Source organism: Equus asinus, chromosome 22, assembly GCF_041296235.1.
Source record: "Equus asinus isolate D_3611 breed Donkey chromosome 22, EquAss-T2T_v2, whole genome shotgun sequence".
NCBI classification, from domain to species: Eukaryota; Metazoa; Chordata; class Mammalia; order Perissodactyla; family Equidae; genus Equus; species Equus asinus.
In genome coordinates, this window is record NC_091811.1 from 51742997 (window position 1) to 51754674 (window position 11678).

At 43.3% G+C, this 11678-nt stretch overlaps 1 protein-coding gene across 1 annotated transcript; it reads right to left on the reverse strand.

Moving 5' to 3' along the window:
- Positions 1 to 577: 577 nt before the first annotated feature.
- On the reverse strand, positions 578 to 6117 carry BCDIN3D (BCDIN3 domain containing RNA methyltransferase). The gene is made up of 2 exons (XM_014862896.2): positions 5743 to 6117; positions 578 to 1899 (listed from the first exon to the last, which is right to left on the reverse strand). The coding sequence occupies exons 1-2, from the start codon at positions 6100 to 6102 to the stop codon at positions 1255 to 1257; spliced, it is 1005 nt and encodes a 334-aa protein (XP_014718382.2). The 5' UTR covers positions 6103 to 6117; the 3' UTR covers positions 578 to 1254.
- Between the last annotated feature and the right edge of the window lie 5561 nt (positions 6118 to 11678).

Genomic DNA, 11678 nt, shown 5'->3' on the forward strand with positions numbered 1-11678 from the left:
AGTTCAAATGCCTTATAGGAATTTTTACTAACTTCTCTATCAAGAAGTCCAACCTCTAATTGGTGGTTCAGACTCTCTTGTTCCCTGCTCCTCCTTCTCTAACTTCAATTCAGAAAATAAAAAGATCTTAGGGATTCTGAAGCTCATCAACGCAATCTCCCTTCTTTGCTAGGTATGTCTGGTTTTTCTATCTTATTTCCACCAAACAAATCTTTCTCCATCTTCCACTTTCCCTTAGGTTCAACTCACAGGTGTTTTAAAAATCAAAACCTGACAGACATGAGTAACACCTATCCCACAGTATTTATGCTGTAGTCAGCCAATTGTAGACTGCATTTTATGCATGCTTCCCTGCACATATTCCCCACCCGTCAGCCATATTGGTGTCCCCCTCTCCCCCATATTGGTGTGCTTTGGCAGAGGACACTGACAAAAAAGTCCAGAATTAACTGACTTGCTGGCATGCTTTCTGTTCTGAGCTTGAGTGACATTCTTTTTCTTGAGCTGAAACTCCCTGGATAAAGTGGTTAAAAGCAGAAGTTTCTTATCTACCCCAGATTCATAGGACATTCTCAACCATATTCAAGTCACTTTTATTATATATAATACATAATTATATATATAGTATACAATCCCACTTCATTCATTTCATTTTTACCAGCTGGATTTTGGGTTCATAATTTAAATCTGGTAAACATCTTTTCAATGCCAGTCAATGCATCTTGGTTAGTATCTGTATCTGTTGTGCCGAGCCTGGGCATATTGGAGACTTAACCTGCTCAGGAAAAATAAGATGTTTTCCTACTAACCCTCTCCTTGAGCCAGGCCAATGACCCTTTATTCCAGATTGTATTGTGAGGTTTTGCCCGAAGGCAGGACAAGTAAGTCCAGAAGAAGCCAGATCAGATTCAAGGAGCCCAGAGAACTGATACAATCTAAGGCTAGCCTGGTCTAAGTCTTTCTAAATAACCACCAAAAGCAGCTCCTTCCATATCACAGAACCAGGATCACTTTTTCTAGGCATTCTCAATCCAGACAGATCGGCTCACTGCTCCACAGATGCATTCTCCGCAGGGATCATCCCAAACAATGGGGAACAGATACTGATTCTTTCATCTGCATGTCTTGGACATTTTGTCAAAAGCCTCTGCCAGGTTTTGAGGCTGCCTAACTATCAGGAGTTAAGGAAAATGAATTTAATTCTTAGTATAAAACCCTTCAATATCTCTTTCCTCATCTTCCCACCGTCCCATCTCACTGTCTCCAGAATCTTAATCTGTTCCTTTCTTTCCCTTCTTCCAGCAGTGATTCAGGCATTGGATGAGTCTCTGTGGTTTGTTTTGCCCTGAAGAGCAGAAGACTTCGGTCCCAGCTGGTGTTGCCAAAGCAGCATACTAATTCCATGCCATGGTCCTGGGTCAAGATCTGCACAATCTGATTGGCCATATCACCTCGGATGGCAAGGGAGCGGAAGTGGTCAAAATCATGGAAGCCTAGCTTCCGGAGACGCCTTGCAGCTGCCCGGTAACACTTCCAGGGCTGTGGCTCCACAAGGAGGTAGCGGCAAAGGGAGGAAAGGTGGGCCAGGAACTCCCAGAGGCCATGGTCTCCATGGTTCAGATGAATCCACATGGTTATCGACATGCAGAAGCCAATGTCAAAGATTGAACGTCCAAACTGGCTTAAGAAAGAACTCAAGAGAACTTTCCGAGTCCTTTGGTTCATGAAGTCCAGGGTGATAAAGGTCAAGGCATCAGGAAAAGGGCATTGTTTTTCAGCTCTCTCCACCAGGACTGGATCTATGTCACAGCAGAGGAAATGGAGTTCTCTTGAGGCATCTGAGCAGGTCTCCCCATCACGTAGGGAAAGGAAATGTTTGTATAGAGCCACACTCAGATCCTAGAGGAATCCAAAAGAGCTTTGTCATTGCAGCTCTCAACCAGTGAATGGAAGAGAAACCTCTATCTTTTATCCTCCCACTGAGACTACCACTTACTCTTGGCTTTATAGGATGTGAGGCTCTTAAACTATAGCCTAAGGAGGTTACCCAAAAAATTTTCCCCAGAGCAGGCTCTCAGGGCCCTCCTGGGGTCTCAGGTTGAGATGCATTCTCTCTCTACGCCCCTGACACTGATGGTGGGTTGGGTTGTATAGCTGAAAGCTACAGTCCAATGTGTGAAGCACAGGAGCCTACAGCAGTATTTTCCAGCTTAAGTAATATGCTGGTAGACCCACTACTTTTTCTTTTTGGGGGCATCTCAGACCCCAGGGACAAGTAAAGGGTTCAACGGGCATAACCAGTGTTCCTTACCAGCAAGGTGGAATAGAGTAAGCACCATCTTATAAAAACCTGCTTCTCAGGCCTGTGGTTGGGAAAGTCTGGATTCCAAAAAGTCCTCCTTCAGCCTTCACTCTACAGCTTCAGTTTTACTACCTGTCTTATGCTTCACCACTCCCTTCTGAGACTTATTCTGCTTCTGCATCCACCACTCCCCAGTCACTGCTGACCTCCTTCTAGCCAAATCCAATGATTTCTGATTTCCACCATCTTAGCAGCTTTTTGATTCATCTCCCTTCTTTAACTTTGACTTCTATAACCATTGTAACTAACTCAAATTTGTGTTGTTCTAATCCACTTTTTCCAGGCATTTTCCTATTTACTACCTCATTTGCTCTGTGCAACAATCCTGTAAGGAATATATTTATGCCCTTTGTGCAGGTGAAGAAAGTGTGGCTGGAAACAACCCAGATGTCCAATAATAGTAGTGTGGATAAATAAATGTGGTATATTAAGATGGAATACTAAATAGTAGTTGAAAATGAAGTAATTCAGCTCAGTGTTGCAACATGGATGATTCTCACAAATATATAATGCTGAGTAAAAAAGCAAGACACTAAAGAAAATACATAGCAAGCTTCCATTTATATGAAGTTCAAAATGGATAAAAGCAAACCACATTGTTTAGGGATATAAAAATAGTAAGCTATAAAGAAAAGCAAGGACACAAAAATAATACAAGTCAGGCTAGTTGTTACCTCTGGGTGGAGAGGGTTTATGAATAGGAAAAGGCATATGGGGGACTTCTGGGATGCTGACAATGTTTTATTCTTGATCTGGACAGTGGTCATAATGGTGTCTGCTTTATAACAATTTACAAAGTATAAATTTATGTTTTATACAATTTTCTCTAGGTGTGGCATAGTTCCCTCCAAAAAACCTGTATTTTATTTATTTATTTATTTTTAAAGATTGGCACCTGAGCTAACAACTGTTGCCAATCTATTTTTTTTTCTTTCTGCTTTTTCTCCCCAAATCCCTCCAGTACACAGTTGTATATTTTAGTTGTGGGTCCTTCTACTTGTGGCATGTGGGACGCCGCCTCAACGTGGCCTGATGAGTGGTGCCGTGTCAGTGCCCAGGATCTGAACCAGCGAAACCCTGGGCCAACACAGTGCAGCGCTTGAACTTAACCACTCAGCCACCGGGCCAGCCCCAAAACCTGTATTTTAAAACTTATGGTTCAGAGCTAGTGACTTCTCCAATGTCACATGGTTAGTACACGGCAAGATCTAGGCCAAATTAGGTAGTTTCTTCTATACTAGTCTTCTCACACTTTAACAGACATATAAATCACTTAGGGATCTTATTAAAATAAAGACGCTGATTTGGTGGATCTGGGGTGAGGGCAGAGATTCTGTATTTCTAATAAGCTTCCAAATCATGCCAATGCTGTAGTTCAAGGATCACACTTTGAGTAGTAAGGTCCTATACTATGCTGCTTAGTTTTCTCCTCATCACTCTCTTTGCTGTCTCCCTCTTCCTATCCGATCTTGGGTGTCCCCCACATCTGACCAGTCATTTTGTCACATCAGTCCCTCCTCCACCACATCTCTTCATCTGCTCCATCCTCAACTCCCCAATCCTAGGGTCCCTTGGAAGCTTAAAAAAAGAAAATACAGGGGCCAGCCCAGTGGCATAGTGGTTAAGTCAGAGTGCCCTACTTTGGTGGCTTGGGGTTCACGGGTTTGGATCCTGGGAGTGGACCTACACACTGTTCATCAAGCCATGCTGTGGCGGTGTCCCACATACAAAATAGACTGACACAGATGTTAGCTCAGGGCCAATCCTCTTCACCAAAAACAAAAAAACCCAAGAAAATAGACTCAAGGGCTCAGTACCCCCAAGATCCTCATTCGGTAGGTCTAGAGTGGGGCCTAGGAGTTTTTAAAATTTACACAAAGCACCCCATAAATTGTGGCACATCTATACAATAAAATATTATGAAGCTGCTACAAAAGAATGCAGTGACATGGCTATTCTCCAACTTATTAAATGAAAAGCAAGTGCAAACCAGTGTGCTACTATTTGTAAACTAAAAGATGTGAGATCTTTATACATACATAAACGCTTGTGTACACATAGGATACATACCTAAGCAATTACAAACAGCAGTTGCCATTGTGTAGGGAAAAAAGGAGGATTTAGGGTCAGGACTAGAGACTTACTTTTTACTATATGCCCCTTTGTATTTTGAATTTTTTAATTTTATTAAGTGTAAGCATTTTTTAAGTGCAAATAAAAAGCTCCCTAAATGAACAGCTAGGTTTAGGAACAGCTGACCTAGTTATAGAGGCAACTGTGTCCTTGCCTCTTAATGTGCATATATAAATATACTACTCTCAACTTTGAAATCGCCCGTGGTTTCCTAATGTCTTTCATGAAATCCCAAGCCTTAAATCCAATCTTTCTTTTCCATTGCTTTTCCTCTCTGATTTCCCGTATCATCCCCATAGAGAAATGTTTGCAGGGGATACCCAGACACCCACACATCTGCTCATTCCAGCTTTGAGTCTGTATCCAAATGTCCCCCTCCCCTTTATCAGCTGTGTCCCTATAGCCTTCAAGCCTCCACCAAAGTCTCTTCTGCCTAAGGCCAGCAACCCAATAAAATTCTCCTTACCCACTCCTGCTCCGAGTCTGGAATGGAGGGAGGGCACTAACTTTCGATGTATTTGCAACCATAGGTTCAGAATGCCTTCTTCTCTAGGATATCTAGTGGCTACAAATAGGTGTCAGAGAGACATTCCGCTATTTTGCATGTGGTTTAACTACAATCGTTCATTATACGCCTAAGAATACTTTGCGGTAAGATGTGGCAATGCTTTCCTCTGGCAGGATGCTGTATTTTTCTTCTCGATCCTCTCCACTGTACTCAGTCAACTCACTGCTTTTTAAATAAATATCCACTTGGCTCCAGCATGCGTCGTGCACTGTACGGCTCACGAATCTTAATCCCGGACATGATTCAGTCAGCCCTGGCTCATTTTTCCCAGTAAACCCGTCCCAAGCCCATGCTCCCAAACGTGGGTCTCCGGAAGCCCCCCCTTCCCCAGCCAGGTCGCCAGCCACGCTGGACAGGAGGCAAACGCAGGAAGCCCAAATACGGTGCCCTCCCCCAGCCCCCGCACCAGGGGAGTTGGCAGAGGGCGAACGCAGAGAGGGGACGCGGGAACTCGGCACGTAGTTGAAAATGACTCCTCTCCAAGGTTCCCGAGAGAGTTGGCGGTGGGGCCCTGGAGGTCAGGGAGCAGCAGCACCGGGTCGGCCAACGCTGCGCCTTTCAACTCATTTGGGGAAAGCTGTGACGGGTGTGATGTCACATCCAAGCCAGACCCCCAGCGACCGCGGAGGAAGGCCACCGCTCGGCTCCCGCACCTCCGATCCCTCCCCCCGGCACTCACCCCGGAGTTACACCCCACGTCGAGCCCCAGGATCGGTCTCATCTCCGGACTCTGCGGGAAGAGCCGGCGAAGGAGCTCCGGGGGCAGGAGGCGGAGCCGTTGCTCGGGAGGGTGGAAGCGAGAATAATGAGGGAAATTTCCGAAAGGGGCGGCCCCGGGCTCCAGGATTCGCCGTTCGTCTTCCGCCGAGGCCTCCTCAACGGTCCCGGTAGCCTGCTTCCCGGACGCCGCCATTAGCCTCGGTCTGGCCTCCCGGTCCCCGCGGAACCGGAAGTCGGGTACTTGCGGCCGGAGGAACGCGGCCGCGGCGCCTGCGCGCGTGCGCTGAATGCAGAGGAGAGTGGGGATGAAGGCTGGCATCTTCTGAGCGAGCGCTGACGTCGGGCCTGCGTCACCTTGTGGAACCACAACCTAGGAGGTGGTTAGTAATATTATCAAGCGCAGAGAGGTTAAGTCACTTGTCCAAGCTGACATAATTTCAACCATGGGCTAGTCAGAACAAGGAGTTCCTTGCGATGTTGGAAGTCAATTTTGGCCCAACTTCTTCCTTTACAAATGCATTGAGACCCAGAGAGTAGAAATTACTTGTCCAGGGTCACACAGCGAATCTGTGATAAAGGAACTGGTACCCCTTCACCGCGTGGTTCCAGGAATGGGTAGCAGGAGCTACAGGTCACTTGAAGTGCCGCAAGACCCAGATGTCTCTGCCTGCCAAGTGGGACAGGTGCATAGGGGCAACTGTAATCTGTGAGCTCCTTGAGAGGCGAAAACTAAGGGTTTTACATATATTAACTCACTTAATCCTCACCTTAACCCTGTGGGGAAAGGGCCATAATTATGATTTCTTTTATATATGTAAGGATATTGAGGGACGACGAAATTGGTAACCTGCCCATGGGCACTCAGTTAGAAATGATGGTACCAGGATTTCAACCCAGGCAGTTTGGCTCCAGATGGTGAGCTTGCAACTATTACGTGTGTTATTCTTAGCTTTGAATCCCCTATGCCTACCATAATGCCTGGCCCAAAGATGCTCAATAAATATTTGTTGAATGAAAACTCAGTATCAACAAATGGTGTTAGGAAAATGATTATTCATATGCAAAAGAATGAAAGTGGACCCTTATCTTACACAAAAATCAACTCAAAATAGGTTAAGGACTTAAATGTAAGACCTGAAACTGTATAACTCCTAGAAAGAAACAGGGGAAAGGAAGGCTTCCTGACATTGATCTTGGCAACGATTTCATGGATATGACACCAAAAGCACAGACAGCAGAAGCAAAAATAGGCAAATGGGACTATATCAAACTACAAAAGAGTCTGCACAGCAGTGGAAACCACTGATAGAATAAAAAGGCAACCTATAGAATGGGAGAAAATATTTGTAAACCATATATCTAATAAGGAATTAATTGCCAAAATATATAAAGAACTCCTACAACTCAATAGCTAAGAACTAATAACATGATTAAAAAATGAGCAAAGGACTTTAATAGACATTTCTCCAAAGGAAACATACAAATGTCCTACAGGTATATGAAAAGCTGAACATCACTAATCATCAAGGAAATGCAAATCAAAATCCCAATGAGCTATCACCTCAGGCCTGTTAGGATGGCTATTATAAAAAAACAAAAAGACAACAAGTGTTGGAGAAAGTAGAGAACCCTTCGACACTGTTGATGGGGATGTTGAATGGTGCAGGCTTTATGGAAAACAGTATGGAGGTTCTTCAAAAAATTAAAAGAAGAACTACCATATGATCCAGCAATCCCATTTCTGGGTATTTATCCAAAAGAATTGAAATCAGAATCTTGAAGAGATATTAGCATTCCCATGTTCATTGCGACACTATTCGCAATAGCCAAGATGTGGAAACAGCTTAAATGTTCATCAACAGATGAATAGTTAAAAGAAATGTGGTATATACATACAATGGAATATTATTCATCTTAAAAAAGAAGGAAATCCTGCCGTATGTGACAACATGGATGAAACTTGTGGACAATCTAAGTGAAATAAGCTGATCATGAAAGGACAAATACTGCATGATTTCTCTTATATAAGGTATCTAAAATAGTCAAACTCATGGAAACAAAGAATAGAATGGTAGTTGCTAGGGGCTGGAGGGAGAGGGAAAGGGGAAATTGCTAATCAACAGGTATAAAGTTTCAGTTATGCAAGATGAGTAAGTTCTGGAGATCTAATGTACGACATTGTGCCTGTACATAACAATAACATTTTGTACACTTAAAAATCCATTAGGGGCCAGCCCGGTGGTGCAGCGGTTAAGTGCGCACGTTCAGCTTCGGCGGTCCTGGGTTCGCTGGTTCGGATCCCGGGTGTGGACATGGCACTGCTCGTCAAGCCATGCTGTGGTAGGCATCACACATATACAGTAGAGGAAGATGGGCACGGATGTTAGCTCAGGGCCAGTCTTCCTCAGCAAAAAAAAAAAAGAGAGAGAGAGAAAGATTAGCAGCAGATGTTAGTTAGCTCAGGGCTAATTGTCCTCAAAAAAAATCTATTAAAAGGGTAGATCTCATATTAAGTGTTCTTCCACAATTAAATAAGATTTAAGGAAACAAAAACAAACTCAGTAGAGGATGCAAGTAGGTGACTAAAAGCCAGGTCTGTTTTGGGAGAGCTAAAATGTAAGGAAGAAAGGATCTGAACTGAAACAGGCATGGTGGAATGGTGAGAGGTAAAATGTGGGCTGAGCCAGAGATAGGAAAAAAACAGAGCTGGTAAGGAGAGAAACTGAGGGGTCAGCCTAGGTAGCAGGTTCAAATCAGAATCCAGTATGGCCCAGAATATCCTACAGGTTCAGCCAGGGGTCAGCAGAGTTGTACTGACTGCTCTCCACCTGGCCAGCCATTTTAAAGGGGCCTCCTGCTACATTGAGGCCAGCAATTTGCTGAACTTCTTCTAAGGGACAGAAGCATGGCCCCTTCAGACAGTGCCATCAGAGGTTAAAATGGGCTCTGTCTCTTTTCCACCTAGTTTTTACTTCATGCTTTCAAGTCTGCCTGATCTATTTGGAGACATAAGTTAATGACCAAAAGTCACAGTGGAATTGGGTGAACCACAGTACTCTGCACAACTGCTAGAAAAGGGTGGGAGGTGGAAACAGCAGCACTAGTATCATTTCTCTCCCCATTTCTCTCTACCAAAATAAGATTTTGGTGACCCAAGCTTATTGCTTTTTGTTGCTAGATGATCCTAGCATAAACACTTGAGAACCCTTAATTTTCAAGGAGCTGGCATCACCTTGATTTTGTAAATACTTTTCTGTTTGCTTGTTAAACACAGTATATTTCTTTGCCAGTAAAGTGTTTAATTTCATTAAGGACACGGGCATGTTTTTAAGTTCTCAAAATACCGTTCACCAGATAAAAATAGGCACCAGGCCTAGATGGTGTATGGCAGGCTCCTCCTGATCCTGGGATCCTCAAGAAGCAAAGATAGGGGTAGGCCTGGTAATGTTACTGAGGACCTAAAAATGCCTTGGAGGTGAGCCCGTAAAGAGGCATTTTAGTGTAATCCACTCTGGTAACTTTTCAAACCTGGGTCCATTTTTCAGAGCCTGATGGGCCCACATGTCCTGACAATACTCAGCTCTTGGGCCTGGGGCCTGAGTAACCAGCCCCAATGCTTCAAATAGTTGTAGCAGCTCCTCAGGGCATGGTCTGCGCTGCAGTTGGCCAGGTTTTGTGGAGTTTCATGCTTATACAATTGCAGGGCTTTAAAGAAAAAAAATTACAAATATCAAGATAGATGTAAACGTTAATTTTACTTATAATGAGAAAATAAATCACAACAAATTCAAATTTTTTAATGCTAACAAATACTACAAACATCACAAAGAATTCCCATGATAGTTTGATAAAATAAATGCCAGTCACACTTGAATGTTATTTTTTTATTACATTTTTGGTTGCATACTCTTTGATTGCTTCTTCATACCGCAATGATTTCATAATACCATTTTGTACAGAGAACTAGAAAGATAATTCAGTCCTTTCTTAGCATGGCAGATCAAATTTGTTTTATCATTTGATCCTTTAGAACAGTTTCTTTCAGGTTCACAATTTGTTATTGGCAATGTCATTAAATCTTTAGGTTTGTTATCAAATTGGGGAAAAACCTTGATTAAGTTTCTTTCATCTGTGAGCTATAAGATTCCAGAGCACTTCAAATCTTCATATACTCTTCAAATTGACTACATTTACTAGCCAATTTGTCTTTGAAAACCTCTTTATAAATGGTGTATTATGAGTTTTTTTATTGTCTACGTTGATATCAGTAGTTTGTGTCAAGTCATCAAAAAATGTAAAGATAGGAATTTTGATAAATTGTATTTTGAACAGTGTCCATTAAAAAAGAAAAGAATGCATGGTACATTTTAAATCACATATGCTGTTCTGAGTATATTGCCGACAGGACAAAGCTTGTTTTGACTGGATGTCAGTAAGGCCAGAATCCTCTGCTTATACTTTTGCACATCTGACAACTGGAAGAATTTTCTTCAGACTAGCTTCTGGCTTCACATATTTTCAAAACTTGATTCTCCTCTACTGACACATACTTCCAGTGCCAAGTGCTGTAGGACACATTTAGATCTTGATTTGAACTCTGGCCTTGCCCCCATAGGTCATAACATCAGGTAGTCAGCACAGTGGCAGGTAAGAGGCTTTTGGGGTTATTCCTTCACCTGGGCAGTGGGTAATAGCTCAGCTGTGCATGGAAGTAGCTGTAAACCATGTGAATAGATCCCAAACGGAGTGTATCCCCAGTTAAACTTCCCCTTAGCTGGATTCCAAAAATGCCTGTGGCCATTGCAGTGCTATCCGACACATGGGGAAATGTGAAGGAGGGGAAGTCAAAGGGGAAGTAGACAGCAGTCTTAACCTACTGAGGTTAAAATATCTTACTTTTTCCAACTTTACAAAAACAAATGACCTTGTGAACACATTTCTGGGGGCTTGGAAGAGTCCTTTGTGCAATTGGGGACCCTGAAGCTTTAGCTTCCTTAGCTCCACGGTAAATTCATCTCTGCCCTACCCAGAACATGTACCCAAGCACAGTTATAATGAAGAGGTATATATAAAATTGGAAATATTCAAGTTAGGAATGATTCACACATATAATGGCTTGTATGGCCTCCCAAGGAACCTTGTGCTACTGATATCCTGACCCATAGTCTAGCCCCGCCTACCCTCCCATCCTGTCCCTTTCTAATCACGTCCCGGAGCCTCTGCTCAGTCCCTGCTCTCCTACCTCACTCACTGCCTCCAGTTGGGGCTCAGGGTTAGCAGAAATGAGGGTTAAACAGGAATCTGTGTATATCTTAAAATATTGAATTTATTTTCTCACAGAAACAATGTTCCAACAAAGGATTTGTACCTGGACTTTTGGAACACAACCCATCGATAAATGGAGAACTTACTCCTGATTATAGTCGAGAAATTCTGTAATTAGTCCTTGCAGACTTTTAAACCACATGGAAATAATAACTATACAATTTGTAAATGGAATGTTATAGCTGAAAGGCAACCAAGAGAGCACATATTCTGAACCGTTCATTTTCAGATGAGGAAACTGAGACACAGGAGGTAAAGGCAGTTTCTCCAAAGATGGAGCCAAATTAGTCAGGGTAGGCTAAGTGCTATAACAGACAACCCCCAAATCTTAGTGGCTTACCACCATAAAGGTTTATTTCTCCCTCGTGTCACAGTCTAATGTGAGCCAGTGGAGAGGAGGGAAGGGCTTTCTGCTTCTCAGAGACGTCATAGACCTATCTAGAAGGCCCACCTTTCCCTGGGACCTCGGAGTCCTCCAGTGAGTCCTTTGCATCTGGTTGCAGATGAGGGAGGAGAGAGCCTGGAGAATCTCAAGGGATGATTTGGGGGCCAGATCTGGAAGAAGCATTC